This window comes from Budorcas taxicolor, chromosome 14 (assembly GCF_023091745.1).
Source record: "Budorcas taxicolor isolate Tak-1 chromosome 14, Takin1.1, whole genome shotgun sequence".
In the NCBI taxonomy this organism is placed as follows: Eukaryota; Metazoa; Chordata; class Mammalia; order Artiodactyla; family Bovidae; genus Budorcas; species Budorcas taxicolor.
The window spans coordinates 73,171,056-73,192,978 of record NC_068923.1 but is presented as its reverse complement, the minus strand read 5'-3'; the positions used below and the strand labels follow the sequence as shown (position 1 = coordinate 73,192,978).

Sequence of the window (21,923 nt, the reverse complement as noted above, 5' to 3'; positions counted from 1 at the left end):
AATGTTCTGCTGTTGACTTTATTTATTAAGAACATACAATTATAAGATATAATAATCCTGCTATAAACATAATTGTTCAGTAAACATTTGATATTTATAACACATGAAATGTTATGATTAGGTAAATGCTTCACATAAAATATATTATTTTATAAAAAGTTATAGTAGATTTAATTATGCAGCATATAATATTACATATAAAAGTATAATATATAAACATTATAATACTACCATTGTATCATTGCTAAAATTAACAGGGAATCCTCTACTCCAAAAGCTCAAGTGTTTCAAAAATAAACTCTCTGAAGGCAGGCAATGTTTGTATAGTCATTGTTTATAAACTAAACTAAACTAATGCGGTATTTTTTTGGTTTTGTTTTTGAAATGTACTCTGTTCTGTATTCGCCACTCACTTTCTTCATTTGAAGCACAGTTCCTTGTGATCATACTAAGTTCTGTTTTTATATTTTGAAATCCTAAAAACTAATGTGGTGTTGTTTCCTGAACTAATTTTTTTTTTTCCAAATGTACTGTCTTGTATTCTCCACTCACTTTCTTCATTTGAAGGACAGTTCCTTGGGTTCACATAAAGGTCTGTTTTTATATTTTGAAATCCTAAAAACTACAAAATTTATAAACTTTCCTTCCCCCTGACATTTGCAACATGAATAAAAGATACTGTACTGGTCAAAAGAACTGGTGAAATTCTTTTTCATAAGTTTAGCAAGAGGTCCAGGTATTTAACTGAATAATTAAAAATAACATTAAAATAACAGGAAAGGTACAAAGAACCACTTGTACCTGTTGCTTTATTCATGCAACTTTTTTATATTTAAAAAACAACTGTGAACTGCTATCAAATAATTATATTTAAGCTTCATTTCCTTTCAGACTTTTTTTTTTGTTAAGACCTAAAAATTCTAGGACAATAAAAGTATTACTAAACCAAGATGTTCTTCCAGGAAAACTTCAATATACCATATTATAGTATTCAAGCCTAAAACTGGATAAAACTAAAGCTATTTTACTACAGTGCTTCATGCTATTGTAAAATGTTGCTCAATAATTTGTAAGCAAATTATTGCAACTTAGAAATAATATCTCCTAGGGACTTTCCCGGCAGTCCAGTGATTAAGATTTCACCTTCCAAGACAGGAGGCATGGGTTCAATCCCTGGTCAGAGAGCTAAGATTCCAAATGCCTCGCAACCAAAAATCAAAACATAAGCAATATGTAACAAATTCAATACAGACTTTAAAAATGGTTCACATTTTAATTTTTTTTAATTTAAAAAAAGAAAATATCTCCTACTTTAAAAGGCCCACAACTAAATTATTAGTTTTAAAAGACTTATAGGATCAGTAGCATGCTAGGCCATTGAGGACAAGAATAGGAACTATAAAATGAAAAAACACAAAAACAAGAAAGGGTGATGATTTTAATAGAATAAAAATTCTGACAGAATATACGAAGAATAACAGGTAACAGCTACTATTTTCTATACTCTGGTAATTCAATTAATACGAACACGTATTAGGAAAGAAACTTCCTAAGCAGATAACTCTCTTTCTCTGCTCTCTGAAATGTCAGCCTTGCCTGACAAAGATTTGAAGTCAAATATAAAGAAGATTCAAGATTGGGCTAACCTGAGAGCTTTTAGCTACAGATGTTGTAAGGTAGGAACATTCAGCAGCTGTATCACTGGTGAACTGGGAATAACTTATTAAATTTCATAAATAAAAACTTTCTAGCTCAGAAAGCACTTGTTCCAACATCTGCACCTATGAGCAACCAGAAAGTCTTAAATTTCAGGGTAGTTTCTGCTTAACCATTAAAGAAAGCCAATCTCATTCCTTTATTCTTTACAATGTCACAACTTTTGAGCCATGAATCTGAAAAGAAGTAAACAGTTACATTTCTGAACAGTCTGGCGAAAATAAAAGGTTGGGACTTTAATAGAAACCTAATAGAAACAAGGTAAGAAACAAGTTAAACAGGAAAAGCATGATTATATGCAGTCTAAGTGCTCTCGTTTCTAGGCGGTAGCTCTGTACTTTAGCATAATCCTTTCTGAAAGCAATCTGTCAAAAGGTTTTCAGAGTCATTAAATTCTTTATGACCTTTGATACAGTAATTCCAATTCTAGAAATCTACGCCAAAGAAATAATCTCAGAAATTTTAAAAAGGGCTAAATATTTATTAAATTGTTCCTTGCAACATAATCCAGCCTAGGGAGAACCCACTGGGGAAAACCCCAATGATATGTTTAAGAACATTACAATATAGCCACAGGATGGAAACTTTACTATATAGGTATTAAAATAACAACTATGAAAAATAAATGTATTCTATACAATGTTAAATAGAAAAGGCAGGAGACACAATTACTTATAACCCAAATGCAAATACAATTATTTTTAAAGGTATACACAGAGTACAAATGAAATAAACTATAGTGTTATTAGTTACTAAGAATACAAGGTTAGTGGGTGATTTTTGTAATCTTTTTGCTCTTCTTCCAATTTTTATAAATATTTAATGTAACTTATATAATGTATAAACAGAATTTGTGAAAACAAAAAAATGATTTGGAAGTAATTAAGAACAATGAGGATATAATCAAATTACATCTAAAAATTTTTTTTTTTAAAAAAATTGAAGTACAGTTTGATTTATGATGTTAAGTTTCAGGTGTCCAGCAAAATGATTCAGTTATATATGTATATATGTATGTGTGTATATATATACACATATATATATTCTTTTTTAGATTCTTTTCCATTATAGGCGAGTGCACCTAGAATTATTCTGATTCAAATACATATAGATTATATAGTAAAATTCAAAGTAGATACACATTAAAAGTCAAATATATTTGTTTAATGTGTATAAATCAATCTGATCTAAAAAATGTTTCATTCTATGTAGGAGATGAACAATAACTTAGCCATTTTACAAACTTAGACATTCAAAAGAGAACAGGAGGCATTTAGCTTAGGCATTTTAAAAAAAGAATATTAAAACAGCCTTCCTACTTTCTTATATACAATTAAATTACTTACAATTTCTATGATATAATTTCAATGATTTATGTATGAAATCATGTAAAAAAATTCTAAAGAAAGCAAGCATACAAAAAATAACTTTATCCAATCATTCTTTTCCATTATACAACCACTAGATATATACTTTTTGCTAACTCCCATTTTCTCGTGACAATTCCTACAGCATAAGAACCAGCAAAAGGATAAAAACATATCTCTTAGCAAAGATTTGAGGAAAAGGAAGATGAAAATGACCAGAATGCTAGAAATAGAAATAAATTATCTGAGGCCTAAGAACCCAAGGTATATTATTAACCATAAATTACTAATTCCCATAAAAATTCATATGACTAAACAAAACTAAGTACCTGGTACTACTTACAACTAAGTAAAGAAAAATATTAAATCATTTACCTCACACCAGACATTGTAACTAGGCTTTTTATAAATTCATGATCAACCGTAATGTGGTCATTATTTACCACCGGATTCACTATTCTCAATTCTATGGTTAAGTTCTTGAGACAGGAATATTTTTAAAATTAACTTTTATTAGAGCATAGTTGTTGTACAATGTTGTGTTAGTTTTTGCTGTATAGCAAAGTGAATCAGCTATACATACATATATAGCTGATGTAATAACTGATATATATATGTATCTCCCCTCTTTTTTGGATTTCCTTCCTATTTACCACAGAGCATTGAATGGAGTTCCATGTGCTATACAGTGGGTTCTCATTAACCATCTGATTTATACACATTAGTGTATATGTCAGTCCCGTTTTCCTAATTCACCCGACTCCTCCTTTCCTGTCCATATGTATCCACATATCCATCCTCTACTTCTGCATCCCTATTTCTGCTCTACAAGTCCTAAGTTCACCTGTACTGTTTTTCTATATTCCACATATAAATAGTGTTATATGATAATTGTTGTTACTGTTCTGATTTACTTCACTCTGTATGACAGTCTCTAGGTCTCTCCATATCTCTGCAAACTGCATCATTTCATTCCTTTTATGGCTGAGTAATATTGAACTGTGGTGTTGGAGAAGACTCTTGAGAGTCCCTTGGACTGCAAGGAGATCCAACCAGTCCATTCTGAAGGAGATCAGCCCTGGGATTTCTTTGGAAGGAATGATGCTCAAGCTGAAACTCCAATACTTTGACCACCTCATGCGAAGAGTTGACTCACTGGAAAAGACCCTGATGCTGGGAGGGATTGGGGGCAGGAGGAGAAGGGGACGACAGAGGATGAGATGGCCGGATGGCATCACCGACTCGATGGACATGAGTTTGAGTGAACTCCGGGAGTTGGTGATGGACAGGGAGACCTGGCGTGCTGCGATTCACGAGGTTGCAAAGAGTCGGATACGACTGGGCAACTGGACTGAACTGAGCTGAATGTTCAGTAGTCTGTATGTGCCACATCTCTATACATTCTTCTGTGGATGGACATTTAGGCGGTTTCCAAGTCCTGGCTGTTGTAAACAGTGCTGCAGTGAACACTAAGGTGCATGTATCTTTTGGAATTATGGTTCTCTCCAGGATATGCCTAGGAGTGGGATTGCTGGGTCACATGGTACTTCTACTTTTTAGTTTAAGGACCCTCCATACTGCTCTCCATAGTGGCTGTATCAATTTACATTCCCACCAACAGTGTAAGAGGGTTCCCTTTACTCTACACCATCTCCAGCATTTACTGTTTGTGAATTTTTTGATGGTGGTCATTCTAAATGGTGTGAGGTGATACCTCACTGTAGTTTTGATTTACATTTCTCTAATAATTGGTGATGCTGAACCTTTTCATGTGTGTGTTGGCTATCTGTATGTCTTCTTTGAAGAAGTATCTATTTAGGTCTTCTCATTTTTGATTGGGTTGTTTTTTTGAAATCAAGCTGCATGAGCTGTTAGATTAATCCTTTGTTGCTTCATCTGCAAATATTTTCTCCCATTCTGAGGGTTGTCTTTTCATTTTTTTTAACGGTTTCTCTTGCTGTGCAAAAGCTTCTAAGTTTCATTAAATCTGAATTGTTTCTCTTTGTTTTTATTACTCTAGGAGGTGGGTCAAAAAAGATCTTGCTGTGATTTATCTTAGAGCATGTTCTGCCTATGTTTTCTTCTAAGAATTTTTTAGTTATCTAGCCTTACATATAGATCTTTTATCCATTTTGAACTTATTTTTGTGTATGGTGTTAGATAATGTTCTAATTTCTTTCTTTTACATGTACCTGTCCAGTTTCCCAGCACCACTTATTGAAGAGACTGTCTTTTCTCCATTGCATATTCTTGCCTCCTTTGTCACAGATTAGGTGACCATAGATGCGTGGGTTATTTCTGAGCTTTCTATCTTGTTCCACTGATCTATATTTCTGTTTTTGTGCTGGTATCATGCTGCCTTGATTACTGTAGCTTTGTAGTATAGTATAACATCAGGGAGCCTGATTGCTCCAGCTCTGTTTTACTTTCTCAAGACTGCTTCGGCCGGGCTTCCCTGATGGTCCAGTGGTTAAGAATCCACCTTGCAATGAAAGGAATACCACCAGTTTGGTCCCTGATCCAGGAAGATCCCACATGCTGCTGTGCAACTAAGCCCATCTGCCACAACTACTGAACCTGTGTACTGCAACTTCTGAAGCCTGTGTGCCTAGAGCCTGTGCTCCACAACAAGCAAAGCCACCACAGTGAGACGCCCAAGCACTGCCACAAATAGTTCCCGCTGGAAGCAACTAGAGAAAGTCCGAGTGCAGCAACAAGGACCCACCACAGCCAAAATATAAAATAAATCTTTTTTTAAAAAAAGGACTGCATTGGCTATCTGAGGTCTTTCATGTTTCTATACAAATTGTAAAATTTTTTGTCCTAATTCTGTGAAAAACGTCCTTGGTGATTTGACACGCATTACACTGAATCTGTGGATTGCTTTGGGTAGTATAGTCAATTTCACAATCCAATTCTTCCAATCCAAGAACATGGTATTTTTCTCCATCTGCTTATGTCATCTTGGATTTCTTTCATGAGTAACTTAGTCTTTTGAAAGTCAAAATTGTTCAGTCATGTCCAACTCTTTGAAGATAGCTCTTTGGCCTCCTTAGGTAGGTTTACTGCTAGGCATTTTATTCTTTTTTTTGTTGCATGGTAAATGGTATAGTTTCCTTAATTTCTCTTTCTGATCTTTCATTGTTAGTGTATAACAATGTAAGAGATTTCTGAGTATTAATTTTGTATCCTGCAACTTAACCAAATTCATTGATGAGCTCTAGTAGTCTTCTATTGGCATCTTTAGGACTTTTTATGTATAGTATCAGGTCATCTGCAAAAAGTGAGAGTTTTACTTGTTCTTTTCCAACCTGGATTCCTTTTATTTTTCTTTTCTGATTGCTGTTGCTACAAATTCCACAACTATGTTGGATAGAAGTAGTGAGACTGGATATACTTGTTTTGTTTCTGATCTTAGAGGAAATGCTTTCAGGTTTTAACCACTGAGAGCGTCTGCTGTGGTTTCGTCATGCTGCTGCTGCTAAGTCACTTCAGTCGTGTCCAACTCTGTGTGACCCCATAGACAGCAGCCCACCAGGCTCCCCGTCCCTGGGATTCTCCAGGCAAGAACACTGGAGCCGGTTGCCATTTCCTTCTCCAATGCATGAAAGTGAAAAGCGAAAGTGAAGTCGCTGAGTCGTGTCCGACTCTTAGCGACCCCATGGACTGCAGCCTAACAGGCTCCTCTGTCCATGGTCATATATGCCCTTTATTATACTGAAGTAGGTTCCCTATATGCTCACTTTCTGGAGAGTTTTTTTTTTTTTTTTGTCATAAATGGATGATGAATTCTGTCAAAAGCTTTTTCTGCATCTATTGAGAACATATGTTTTTAATTCAATTTGTTAATATGGTGTATCACGTTGATTCGTTGGCATGCACTGAATAATCCTTGCACTCCTGGGATAAATCCCACTTGATCATTGTTATGATCCTTTTAACACGTTGTTAGGTTTGGTTTGCTAGTATTTTTTTTGTTAAGGATTTTTGCATCTATGTTTATCAGTGATATTGCCCTGTAATTTTCTTTCTTGTGTGATATCTTTGTCTGGTTTTGGTATCAGGGTGATGGTGGCCTCGTACAATGAGGTTGGGAGTATTTATCCCTCTGCAATTTTTTGGAATTGTTTGAGAAGGATAGGTGTTAGCTCGTCTCTAAATGTTTGACAGAATTCACCTATAAAGCCATCTGGTTCTGAACTTTTGTTTCCTGAAAGATTTTAATCACAGTTTCAATTCCATTACTTGTGACTGCCTATGCCTGTGTGTGTGCTCTGTTGTGCAGAGTCTTTGTGACCCCATGGACTGTAGCCCACAAGGCTCTTCTGTCCATGGGATTTTTCAGGCAAGAATACAGGACCAGGTTGCCATTTTTCTCCTCCAGGGGATCTTCCTGATCCAGGGATCGAATATGGGTCTCTTATGTCTCTTGCATTGGCAGGCGGATTCTTTACCACTAACATCACCTGGGAAGCCCCTACTTGTGATTCATCTGTTCAGCTTTTCCCATCGCTTCATGTTGTTTCTGCATAGCCAACAGCAGTCCTCTCCCTAGATTCACTTTCCTAACCCCATGTTTTAGCATTCAGCCCCACCAGCATTGGCAGCTTCTGCTCTCATGCTGGGGTGCCCAGGGTAGATTCTGGAGGAGGCTTTGGCATGGACAGGCCACATGGGCCCCACGTGTGGTCAAAGGAGGCTTTGGTGGTGGTGGTGCTCAGGACCCTGGAAGCTGCAAGAGTGGGCAGAGGAGGCCTTGGCTTGAGCAGCAGATGAGCCTGCTCAGCTGGGAAGGAATTTTTTTACTTACTGCTTACTCCCATCCTTCTCAGCACGAGGTACATATCAGGTGTTTAATACAAGCTGAATGAATTTAATTCATTACAGTTAGGGTGACTGTACATTCCAAATTGTCTAGGATAGTTCTGGTTTGCTTGTGGTATCAGTATATTGAAAACAGTGTATCCTTTTGCTTTAAAAGTGTCCTGATCTGGGTGATAAATTACCTGAAAATACTACAGCACGTAAGTTAAAATTCTTCAAAAATGTCATTAAAACTTCCAGAAAGTAAACAACGAACGAGCTAAGGCGCTAAGCACTGTCGAATAAAGCAGCAGAGGTGACAAGAGCAGGTGAAGAGCAGAAGCAGGCAGCTCCACAGAACACTGAGCCACCTCATCCCTTTTGCTGCTTGCTGGTCCCAAGAAAGAGCAAGTCCTACATTTAGAGATTCTTCCAAAAGCGAATTTCCCATCGATAAGAGCACTGAAAGGGCTCTCATTTCAACCAGGGATACAAGGAATTCAGAAGGCTTATCCTATACCAAGCATTACACCTTCTATAGCTCCATACTGACTAAAGAAAAACTGCAATGAACCTGTACATCCAAATTCACGTTTTGAGAGAGCATCCATTTATATTTTTAATGATATGATTGGGATACACTTCATCTTAATCTCCTCTTTCCACAAAAGAAAGACTTTTATAAGACAAACTTTCAGGAAAAACAATAAGCCATTAATAAGTTTTCACTGGGCTCTGAAATTAATTTATTGATATACAAATACATTTAATTAAAACACTCATTTTGTTACAGACTGAACTATGTCACCCCTAAGACTCCTATGCTAAAGTCTGAACTGCCAGTACCTCAAAATGTGGCTGAATTTCGAGACAAGACCTTTAAAGAGGCAACTAAATTAAAATGAAGTCACATGGGTGGGCCGTATCTAATGTGATGGGTGTCCCAATAAGGAGAGATCATGACACAGATACACAGAGTGAGGACTGTGAGAAGACACAGATAGAAGACAGCCATCTAAAACCAAAGAAAGGGGCCTCAGAAGAAACCACCTCTGCTAATACCTTAATTTTGGATTTTTAGCTTTCAGAACTATGAGAAAATAAACCTATGTTATAAATCCATATAACTCAGCCAACCAATATTTTCAAATATCTAATTCATATTACAAAATCATGCATGGTGAAAAAAAAACCCTTTAAAGGGAAAGAATGGTCACTGGATTTTTGTAAAACAGGGAACAAAACGTCACTGATGCAGTTTCAGATCCCATTTGCAACTAACCTTTAAGAAACCACCACTTGTTGAGTTCTGGCATTATATCAAACAAGAATCCTCACAATTATCTGAAAAAAGTTATGGAACTACTCCTCTCTTCAGATTACACATTGGTGTACTGCTGGATTGTCTTCATATTGTCAAAGAAACATGTTACAAAAGGCTGAGTGCACAGATGTCAGAATCCAGGTACACCTTTATAAGCCAATTTTTAAAAAGTTTGTAAAACTGTGAAGCAATACCATTCTTCTTACTGATGTTCTTGTTTTAGAAAATGCATTTTTAATAAAATTATGTTATTGATGTAAAGATGCCATGGATTTACTACTTTCATATGCAAGTAAATGAAGAACTTTTTAAACAATTTCTCAGTTTTAATTTCTAATACAGTAAATATCAGTAGTTATAGTCTATATAAACATAAGCTCTTTGAAGTCCTTGTTATGGGATGAATTGCATCCTTTCCAAACTCATCTGCTAAAGTCCTAACCCTCAAATGTGACTGTGTTTGGAAGCCAGGCTGTAACTCATAAGGATAGGACCCTAATCCTATAGGTCTGAGGTCCTTACAAAGAAGAGAAAGAGACACCAGAGTACCTCACTTTCTCCGAGAGCACACACAGTGAGAAGGCACCATCGGCAAGTCAGGAAGAAAGGTCTCATCAGAAAACAATCCCTCCAGCCCCCTGACCTTGGACTGCTAGCCTCTAGACTGTGAGAAACTAAGTATCTATTATTTAAGCCACTCAGCCTAGGTATTTTGTTATGGTAGCTGCCTGAGTAGACTAATACATACAGTCCCTGATATTGTTAAAAGTTTACAAGGAGTCCTGAGACCGAAAAATCTGAAAATCACTGAATAAGATAATAATCATTTGGCTGTGTAAATTAAACATTTGTAAACAATTTCTTACTTCATAGTGACAACTTGGAAAAGTCATCGCAATTCTCAGTAGATATCCAAAGTAGAAAAAGGGAGAAAATTAAGGTCAACCCTAAATGAACCTTTTTTAACTTGATATACACAACTGTATAATATTTGAACGCATATGAAAATGGGGAAACACACCGTAGAAGAATTAACATAGGCTGCAAAGGCACCTATTTTTCACTTTCAGGAAACCACACCAGTCGATCTGTTTGGCCTGGCACAGGCTAACTCCTAGACTACTTGTTAAGTCTATTAACTTTCTAAATATAAAGTCAGATATAAAACAAAAGAGGAAACCTTCAGTTTTGCTTAATGAGAAAAAAATAACCACAAAATTGTAAGAAAACATGAAGAAATCAAGCAGTAAACCGACAAACACACCAAGTGCAATATTTTTAACTACACAAAACTCATTAAGAATATAGGGAATAATAGCGAGAAACTCTGTTTCAGTTTATGTGAAAATCAAAGATTCTGCTCTCCAAGTAACTGTACTTGATAAGGTAAAAATGGTATCAAAGTTGTAGAAATCACCTAAGAATGAAAAAAAAAATTAATTGAATTATAGTTGATTTACAATGCTGTGTTAATTTTAGGTGATAGATTATTTTCTATTAGTTTATTAGAAGATACTGAATATAGTTCTTTGCCCTTATTATTTATTTATTTAAGAATGAACATTTTAATAGTTATGGGCCCTTAAGTAATTATTAATTAATAAAAGCATTTAAATGGATGGAAAAATGCATTTACCTTAGCAAGTTTCTGAATCTCATAGACGCAAAAATGTTGTTGGGGTGCTTTTTAGTAACATATAAATTGTGCATTCAAGTACTACAGTTTCATGTATAGCAGCATTTCATCTAAACGTCAGGAAAAAATGCTAATTTCTAAGGCTCCAATGCTATGAACAGCATTCAAAATTACATTTATGAACAGCATTCAAAATTATATTTTAATAAATTTCATTTCATATAACTTTGTATGGAAAGAAAACACAAATTCAACTTGAGCTAACTTTTCTCTTGGTTCAATGTTTGTACAGAAAAATAATTATGCAGTCCGGTCTGGAAAAGTATAATCAACCCACAGGCATGCAAGTATCAATTTTATCTTGTGAGAATTTCTCCATGTTCCAGTTCTTTCCTTATTACATGCTGCAAAAAGCAGTAATAATTTTTATAGCCAAATATCACTTCATAAGATACCAGGTGACTTTCAATATTTACCATATAAGTCATGCATGAAATTTAAACATTACAAAAAATGACTTACCAGTTGACACTCCTGAAATATGCACATTTTCAGAATGTTCTGCAAGAGCACCATTTCCTAAAATTAAACATAATGAATAAACTAATTTCCAAGATAAAAATTAAAAAAAATTTTCAGATTCTCCCTCCAACAGAAAAACAGGTACTTAGAGCTACTTATAATATTCAGAAACTAAATTAAAGTCTCATCATAATCTTCAAAACAATACTATAAAGCCCCAAATCATAGTAAGAACAACAAAATGTTTTGGAAATCACAACAAGGTAGTGTAATATAAAAGCGAAGTATATAGATGTGATTAATACCAGAAAGAATTTTCTATCAAGTGAACAGTCAAAAGACAACTTAGTACTATTACTAGAAAAGGGACAATCATAAACTTTTTAGAACAGCATTTCTCTAAAAGCATGCTTAATCAGTCCACAATGTGCTCATTGCTACAGTCACACATGTTGGTACTTAAAAAAGAAGGTCTTGCATGCACTGTCTTCTAAATCTGTCAACATTTTCTTATCAACAACTCTAACTGTCTTTAGGGGCTTCCCCTGTGGCTCAAATGGTAAAGAATCTTCCTGCAATGCAGGAGACCTGGGTTCTATCCCTGGGTTGGGAAGATCCCCTGGACAAGGGAAAGGCTACCCACTCCAGTATTCCAGACTGGAGAATTCCATGGACTGTATAATCTATAGGGTCACAAAGAGCTGGACAAGACTGAGAGACTTTCCATCAATCATCTTTAGAGTAGAGACATAATATTATCCTGATTTTCTATACCTCCTACCACAAAGTGGGCACATGGAAGCATTCAAGTAACTGAAATTAGTTACCAAGTGTCAGCTAGAAAAATAGTGTGCAAAAAGACTCCTTTTAAAGTAGAAACTATTTACTCCTTTAAATGAGTAAACAGAGTCCCTCAGGTATTATTCTTAAAAATTTCATTTAGCTGTATGATGAATGATTTCCCTCTACCTCTACTTTTCTTCTACAAGTTGCTCATGTTTACTTCCAAAGTTTTGTCTCTGTCTATGCATTAGGTCAATTTCCAGCTGATAAAGCATTCTCCCTAGTGCAGGGCAGGTTCAGAGGAAGCTAAGTGGGAGAAACTTCAATGGCAAAAGCAGAATTCTCTTTGAGGGTTCAAAAAGTGAAGATAATAATAAATATTATAATTAATAGTTTATCTTTTAAACCACCACATTTCTATGGTTCCTTGATTACTGTTTAGCATCCCCCAAGGCACTAAGGGGGATCTTCATGACCCAGATAATCCCGATGGTGTGATCACTCACCTAGGGCCAGACATCCTGGAATGTGAAGTCAAGTGGGCCTTAGGAAGCATCACTATGAACAAAGCTAGTGGAGGTGATGGAATTCCAGTTAAGCTATTTCAAATCCTGGAAGATGATGCTGTGAAAGTGCTGAACTCAATAGGCCAGCAAATTTGGAAAACTCAGCAGTGGCCACAAGACTGGAAAAGGTCAGTTTTCATTCCAATCCCAAAGAAAGGCAATGTCAAAGAATGCTCAAACTACTGCACAATTGCACTCATCTCACACGCTAGTAAAGCAACGCTCAAAATTCTCCAAGCCAGGTTTCAGCAATACGTGAACCATGAACTTCCAGATGTTCAAGCTGGTTTTAGAAAAGGCAGAGGAACCAGAGATCAAATTGCCAGCATCCGCTGGATCATGGGAAAAGCAAGAGAGTTCCAGAAAAACATCTATTTCTGCTTTATTGACTATGCCAAAGCTTTTGACTGTGTGGATCACCACAAACTGTGGAAAATTCTGAGAGAGATGGGAATACCAGACCACCTGACCTGCCTCTTGAGAAATCTGTATGCAGGTCAGGAAGCAACAGTTAGAACTGGACATGGAACAACAGACTGGTTCCAAATAGGAAAAGGAGTATGTCAAGGCTGTATATTGTCACCCTGCTTATTTAACTTAGAGTACATCATGAGAAATGCCGGGCTGGAGGCAGCACAAGCTGGAATCAAGATTGCCGGGAGAAATATCAACAACCTCAGATATGCAGATGACACCACCCTTATGGCAGAAAGTGAAGAAGAACTAAAAAGCCTCTTGATGAAAGTGAAAGAGGAGAGTGAAAAAACTGGCTTAAAGCTCAACATTCAGAAAACTAAGATTATGGCATCTGGTCCCATCACTTCATGGGAAATAGATGGGGAAACAGTGGAAATAGTGGCTGACTTTTTCTGGGCTCCAAAATTACTGCAGATGGTGACTGCAGCCATGAAATTAAAAGACGCTTACTCCTTGGAAGGAAAGTTATGACCAACCTAGACAGCATATTCAAACACAGAGACATTACTTTGCCAACAAAGGTCCATCTAGTCAAGGCTATGGTTTTTCCAGTGGTCATGTATGGATGTGAGAGTTGGACTATAAAGAAAGCTGAGTGATGCTTTTGAACTGTGGTGTTGGAGAAGACTCTTGAGAGTCCCTTGGACTGCAAGAAGATCCAATCAGTCCATCCTAAAGGAGATCAACCCTGGGTGTTCATTGGAAGGACTGATTTTGAAGCTGAAACTCCAATACTTTGGCCACCTAATGAGAAGAGCTGACTCATTTGAAAAGACTCTGATGCTGGGAGGGATTGGGACCAGGAGGAGAAGGGGACAAGAGAGGATAAGATGGTTGGATGGCATCACTGACTCAATGGACATGGGTTTGCGTGGACTCTGGGAGTTGGTGATGGACAGGGAGGCCTGGCGTGCTGTGGTTCATGGGGTAAAGAGTTGGACATGACTGAGAGACTGAACTGAAGGCACTAAGGATGGCAGAACCTGTGTTCACCTGCCTCACCACTGTATGCACAGTTCCCAGAATAGAGCAGGTGCTCAAAGAGCTAATGAAGGAAGGGAGGCCATGGGAGGGCCAAGACAATGAAATGAAATCATGGCAATTAAGCACTTGATACATAGGACTGGAAAAGGTCAGTTTTCATTCCAAGCCCAAAGAAGGGCAACGCCAAAGAATGTTCACACTACTCTACCACTGCACTCATTTCACATGCTAGTAAGGTAATACTAAAAATCCTTCAAGCTAGGCCTCAGCAGTACATGAACTGAGAACTTTCAGATGTACAAGCTGGGTTTCAAAGAGGCAGAAGAACCAGAGATCAAACTGCCAACATTTGTTGGGTCTTGGAGAAAGCAATGGAATTTCCAGAAAAACATCACTTCTTCTTCATTGACTACACTAAAGCCTTTAACTGTGTGGATCACAACAAACTGTGGAGAATTCTTAAATAGTTGGGAGTAACAGACCACCTCACCTGCCTCCTGAGAAATCTGTATGCAGGTCAAGAAGAAAGTTAGAACCAGACATGGGACAACGGACTGGTTCCAAATTGGGAAAGGAGTACACTGAGGCTGTATATTGTCACCCTGTCTATTTAATTTATATGCAGAGTACATCATATGAATTGCTGGGCTAGACGAATCACAAGCTAGAATCAAGACTGTCGGGAGAAATAGCAACAATCTCAGATATGCAGATGACACTACTCTAGTGACAGAAAGTACAGACGAAATAGTCTCTTAATGAAGGTGAAAGAGAGTGAAAAAGCTGGCTTAAAACTCAACACTCAAAAAACTAAGATCATGGCATTCGATTCCATCATTTCATGGCAAATAGAAGGGGAAAAAGTGGAAGCAGTGACATTTTTTTTCTTGGGCTCCCTCACTGCAGATGGTGACTACAGTCATGAAATTAAAAGATGTTTGCTCCTTGGAAGGAAAGCTATGACAAACCTCCTAGACAGCTTATTAAAAAGCACAGACATCATTTTGCTAACAAAGGTCCAAAAAGTCAAAGCTATGGTTTTTCCAGTAGTCATGTATGGATGTAAGAATTGGACCATAAAGAAGGCTGAGTGCTGAAGAACTGATGCCTTTGAATTGTGGTGCTGGAGAAGACTCTTGAGAGTCCAACTGCAAGGAGACCAAACCAGTCAATTCTAAAGGAAATCAACCCTGAATATTCACTGGAAGGACTGATGCTAAAGGCCCAATACTTTGGCCATTTGATGCAAAGAGCTGACTCATGGGAAAAGACCCTGATGCTGGGAAAGACTGAAGGCAAAAAGAGAAGAGGGAGCAGATAATTAGATGGTTAGATGGCATCACCAACTCAACAGATGTGAGCTTGAGCAAACTCCAGGAGATAGTGAGGACAGAGGAGCCTGGTGTGCTACACTCTATGGGGTTGCAAAGAGTGAGACATGATTTAGCAAATGAACAACAAAAGTGCCAGACACACAGCACTGAACAGAAATTCATTTTTATAGCTATGTAAAATATATTTTAATTATTACTGAAGAATAATAGTGATAAAACAACCTTCTTAGTTCAACTACAACTACAGCCTTCAAAATGAAAAGAGATGTTATATTTCCCTCCATTAAAAATGATCCAGTGGAAATGGTGGCATAGGTGTGTAAGTTGTATTCAGTACACAAATAAATCGGATGTTATTTATATAAGTACTGAACATTAGTACCACAGAAGCCACATTTTTCCCAGCAATATTAAATGATACAGACACAGAAATAAAACTACTAGAAAGCTCTTACATTATTTCTTTAATGTGTACAACTTATGAAAATTGGTAGCATAAACAAAACAGCAAATAAGAAATAGATTCAATAAACAACTAACAAGATTTGTTAAAGGTCAGTATAAACTGCCTAAACCTTTGCTATTTACAAGAAGATCAGCAGTACTGGCATTACAGGGAACTTATTATTAGAAAGGCAGAGTCTCAGGCCCTACCCCAGATTACTGAATGAGAATTAACATTTTAACAACATCATTCCCCTGCTCCCAGTGATTTGAACACTCACTGACATTTGAGAGGTAGGGTTTAAACCTTTTACTTCTAAAGTAGCTACAACTCCAAATTAAAGCTGTGTAATCTATGACCCTAAGATTCAAATACCCTTAAGGGAGCATATTAAATTATCCTCAGAGAGTTTTAATATTAGATATATTTTATACATTAAATTTTTATTCTAATTCAGTAAACAGAATAAAGACAAGCAGAAGGAAAACAGCAACAATGTAGTATTCAAGACTGTGGGCTCTGGACTACATTGCCGGGATTCTAACACCAGCTCCAATATTTACTTGCTGTGCAATTTAGGGCAAGTTACATAACCTCTTTGTGTCTTAATTTCATCTTTAAAACAGAGCAGATAATACCTATCTTACAGGGTTTAGGAGAATTCTTTTAGTAGAAAAAAACAGAATTTAATCTATATCCCCATCAGCATGTAAATGAACAAATTAAAAACAGCCTTACAATAAAATATTCAATAAACCAAATTAATTCTATACGTGGTGGTGGTTTAGTCACTAAGTCATGGCCAACTCTTGTGACTCCATGGACAGTAGCCTGCCAGGCTCCTCTGTCCATGGGATTCTCCAGGCAAGAATATTGGAGTGGGTTGCCATTTTCTACTCCAGGCGATCTTCCAAACCAGGAATCAAACCTGGGTCTCCTGCATTGCAGGCAGATTCTTTACCAACTGAGCTACAAGGGAAGCCTAATTCTATATGTACTCATGTGAAAAGATACACCTACTAAGTTAAATATGCTTCAGAATAACATTAGAATATGATCTAATTTTAATTTTTAAATGATGTATATATAGTTAATGCATATGTTTGTATAAGCGTAAGATATATGAATGCATGTGTGTGTGTATATATATACACACATACATATATATGTGTGTGTGTCTAAGGGTATACACAAACTGAAATTAAACAGGAAGACCTGCTTTGTGTACTTCAGCATTGACCGAATTTAATACAACAGGCACAGATTTCTTTTAAAAAACTTACTCATATTATCCAAAAAATAGGAGAGAATACATATAGTTCATTTCCCATCATTCTAAATAAACAAATCTTATAAATATTGTATGAAATATTATAATTTCAGAAGTATTATTGATTTTCAAAACCAACATAACAATACTTTAAGTCATAAAACATACTACCAACTCCCCATAAATTTACTCTAATTTAAAAACAGTCCTATTTAAAAGCTGAAAAAAAATGATAATTCTGGTAACATCAAGTAACTATCCCTTTTTTGAGGATTACATTATACTAGATATTTCCTACTCTAAGCATCACATGAAATAAGTAGGCTGCTTAATTGAGGTATACTTGCCATTGTTACAAAATGCCACTTACAAAACACACGTTATAAGCTGAGAGCACTGCCCCAAATTGCTTTGTTAATATACAAAGCTCATTATATTTCCCCTAATGCCCAGCCCCCAACACCTAAGAGAAGAAAACCCCATACATCTGAGGCTGTACACACACCACCTCCTCATTGCAACTACAGTGCGACCATGCAAGATATTCACACATAAGTCACCCCTTTAAAGTGGCTATACACTGGAATAATACACAGTCTGGTAAAACATTACTTCACAGCCATACATTGTACGTGTATGTGGGCACAGGCTCTGTCATGTCCAACTCTGTGCGACCCCGTGGATTGCAGCCCGCCAGGCTCCTCTGTCCATGGAATTTTCCAAGCAAGAACACTGGATGGGTTGCCATTTCCTCCTCCAGGGGCTCTTCCTGACCCACCGATCAAACTGGTGTCTCTTGCACCTCCTGCCTTGGCAGGTGGATTCTTTATTACTGGGCCACCTAGCAACTGACTAATTAGTTAGTGGACCAGCTAATTAGCTAGAACTTCTAGAAAAAAAGAAAAAGTTTTATTATCACTTAAATAAGGAAATAACTTTTAAGACTTAATTTTTTTTCATTCGTATTGACCAAATTCCAAAGACAATTGGTTCCACTTATAATTCTTCTCACCAAGCTAAAATATGGTTCTGTAATTTCTTCAATATAAGAGAGAATCTTCTAAAAGAGATATGTACTGTTTTAGGAAAAGAGACCACAGAGTGATGAATTTGAGCTCTGGAACCAGACTCTGTGGAATCAAACCTTAGCTTTACCATTTATTTTATTCATGAACCTTAATTAAACAATTTCTCCTAAGATTTACTCACCTGCATAAACAGAGTATCATCATTTAGAGAATGTCTTAATTTATGGTCTCTCCATCCTTGTTGCTTTGTATCTTTCTTCCTATCTTTATTCTTTTAGCTAATAAATACTGCTAAGATGTGACAGATACATGCCAGACACACCTTATGTGCCTCACAAGGCTTCCCTCAACTTATCCTTAAAAAAGCAGTTCACTTTAAGGCAAGAAAACCAGCTTATAGCAATTTAGTAATTTTTTTTCAAAAAGCAAGTAATTGGATGGATTAAAAATTCAAATTCAGTCATTAAAAAGTTTGTGCTCCTTACTTAAAAAAAAAAAAAAAGAATGCAGACATGAATATACCTACTTGCAAAAGAAACAGTACTTAACTTCTTAACTTTCAGAGTTAAAACCCACCTGCCACAGCTACTCCAATTTGCATGGGGGAAGATCACTGGTTTAAAAGTTAATGAGCAGCAGTTACAAGTCACTTATATGACCAGCATCCTACAATCCTGTTTTCACTGTGCAGTGAGAAGAAGTATCAAACATCAAAATATGTACATACATATATATATATATATATACCTCCAAAGCAAACATCGCTTCTATTCTACTTTAAACAAAACTTTCAAAATTGTAAATCGGGCTTAGCAAACTCTCCAAAGTACGAGCCTTCCCAACTACTCCAAAAGTTTCCTCTCTTATGATTCACTTTTCCACTCTATCTCTTCTTTCCAGAAATATTAGATTTCCCTTAGAAAAGAGTCAGTTGTGTCTTTTGCCTTTGGACTTTAACATACTAATTTTTTAGGAAGGTATCTCCTAATTCCCTCATACTGTCAACTGCCAAGTCAAGTCAGTCATGTCCGACTCTGTGCGACCCCAGAGACAGCAGCCCACCAGGCTCCCTTGTCCCTGGGATTCTCCAGGCAAGAACAATGGAGTGGGTTTCCCTCGTAGTAGGTTAGGTTATTCTGTTAACAGGCTCCTACAGTGCTGCCACTTTCTGAAAACTTATCACACTTGTATTATCTGTGTAATGTCTGATGTGTGACCTTAATCAAGGTGGGGGAAGGTGGGTGGGTGCTGGGACATAGCTGGGTTTGTTCTGTTTTGTAACCCAGTGACTAGCACAGAGCCCAACACACAATAGGAGATACTTAGTCCAAATCTGATCAAATAACAAATCAACAGTAGGTTGATGATATATAAGTAAAAGGCATAGTCTTTGCCACCAGAGTTGATTATCTACTGAGAAAATAATTTAAAATATATGAAACAAAAGTAAACAATATAAAACCAAAATAAAATTAGCAACTTTCTTACTCAGGTAGGAAGCTTTGGAGGCTTTTCTACTAAAAATGGGAATGGAAGATAGGAGCACCCATCATATTAGCCATGATATCAATCCAGTGCAATTACACAAAAAAGACAATTATAGGCATAACGACTGGAAAAGAGGTAAAACAACATCTATCTGTATCTGATATGATTGCATATGTACCTGAAAAACCCAAGACAGTCAAGAGCAAAATTATAAAAAATGCGATAAATTAGTAAAGTAGCAAGATATAAAATAAGCATACAAAAATAAAATATCTTTATAGAAACAAGCAACAGCCAGTCAGAAGATAGAGAAGATACAATTTTTAATAGCAACAAAGAAAGATTTTTAAAACCTCAAACACAGAACTCCTGCTGCTGGTCCTGATGAAGCAATGGATAACAGACTAGCTTTCTCCAGGTAGAAAGCTAATGCAATAAAAGAACTTTTTAGAATTTGTTTCCCAGAGATCTTTATTTCTCAGACATCACAGTTTTATACTGCCTGCTGTCCAATGTCCGAAAAAGTTGGAAAAAAAAATAACAAAAGTTCAGACATGAGACAACAGGCAGTTCTAACCAACAAAAAAAGAAAGAAGTCCAAAGTGGACTTACTAATAGCATTTTGTTAACTGTTTTCTAGTTTTTTCAGTAATTCCTTTGTTCCTTTTTTTCATCTCTTACTTTCTTCTTTGTGATCTGATGATGATCTGTGGTGGTCTGATAAGCTTTCTCTCTTTTGTGTACCTACCATAGGTTTTTGCTTTGTTGTTCTTATGAGGCTTAAATATAACAGTCTATTTTAAGCTGTTAACTTTGAATGCACACCAAAGCTCTACATTTTTACTCGCCCCGTTTTATATTTTTGATGTCACAATTTGTATCTATTCACCCTGAGTATTCATGATAAATTATTTTAGTCACAGTTATTTTAATACTTTTGCTTTTAAACCTTCATACTAGAGTTATAAGTGATTTACTACCAATACATTTGAGTATTCTGAATTTAACTATATATTTACCTTTACCAGTGAGATTTATACTTTTATTATCTTTTCTATTATCATCCTTTCATTTCAACTTGGAGAAGTTCCTTTTAACATTTCTTGTGAGGTGGTATAGTGGTGAAGTCCTTCAGCTTTTGTTTCTCTGGAAAACTCTTTACCCCTCCTTTAATTCTGAAGAACAACTTTGCCAGGTAAACTATTCATGGTTGGCAGTTGGGTTTTTTTTTTCTTTCAGCACTCTGAATATAGCATGCTACTCCCTTTTGGCCTGCAAAGTTTCTGCTAACAGTCTTATGAGGATTTGCTTGCATGTAACAAGTTTTGTCTTGCTGCTTTTCAGATTATCTTTCTCTTTTCACAGTTTAATAATGCATGTATCAGTCTGCTTGATGCTGTCCATAAGTCTCTTAAACGATCTTCACTCCTTTTCATTCAAATTCCTTTTTTTGTGTGTGTTATTCACTAAAGGATGCAAAAAGCCAACTATAAGAATTTAAAAGAAGTAGTTGTTTCTAGTTAGGATGATTATTGTATTAGTTGTTGTTCTAGTACCCAGATGAAATTTTTCTAAATTGTGCAAAGGGTATAAGAGAATTTGTTATGCCCTTCTAGAAGTGAGGAACCCTTGCCTCTGACATTTCTACTACCAATCTGTAAAGAAAATAAGGTTCTGGTAACACTGTTCTAACCAAATTCATATGGCTTGTAGATTTCTTTTCCCGGGTATTCTTTTATTTTCTATGATCTTCCCTAGAGCCAATATCAGTAACTGCTGGTCTGCAGAACTCTCATCCTTCTTACCCCATTTTGGAAAATCAAAACTGCAGTTCTGTTTTCCAATCATCGAATCTTTCTTTCCTTCTCATTCCCTGGAGTATTTTACCACCTAAGTCAGAACTCGTTAAGTCATTTAGAGTCTCTGGATGAACTCCTATAATCTTTGTACCTGTGTCCTCCAAGAAGACTCTCAGATACAATTACTCTTACCCTTTCAGTGTGAAGAGTAGTATATTTGACAGAGGGGATGTAAACATCACCAGTATTACACCATCTGTCAAAGTAACAGACTTATATTCTGTTATTCTTTATTCTACAAAGAAATGTTGAAAAGGCTGCTTTGTTGTCCTTGGTATTTTTGCTGAACTCAATCTTGTGTTTTCTCTATATTACTAATAG

General features: G+C 36.3%; 1 protein-coding gene across 3 annotated transcripts in view; it reads right to left on the bottom strand.

Moving 5' to 3' along the window:
• Nucleotides 1–21,923, bottom strand: part of LRP12 (LDL receptor related protein 12) — an 88,738-nt gene that overhangs the window by 37,804 nt on the left and 29,011 nt on the right. For 2 of the 3 annotated variants that reach the window (XM_052651626.1, XM_052651628.1), the window contains exon 2: nucleotides 11,369–11,425. The exons of the other annotated variant lie outside the window; for it this stretch is intronic. In XM_052651626.1, the coding sequence (XP_052507586.1) occupies nucleotides 11,369–11,425 (57 nt within the window). The remainder of the gene's footprint in view (nucleotides 1–11,368; nucleotides 11,426–21,923) is intronic. 3 annotated transcript variants of the gene reach the window in all.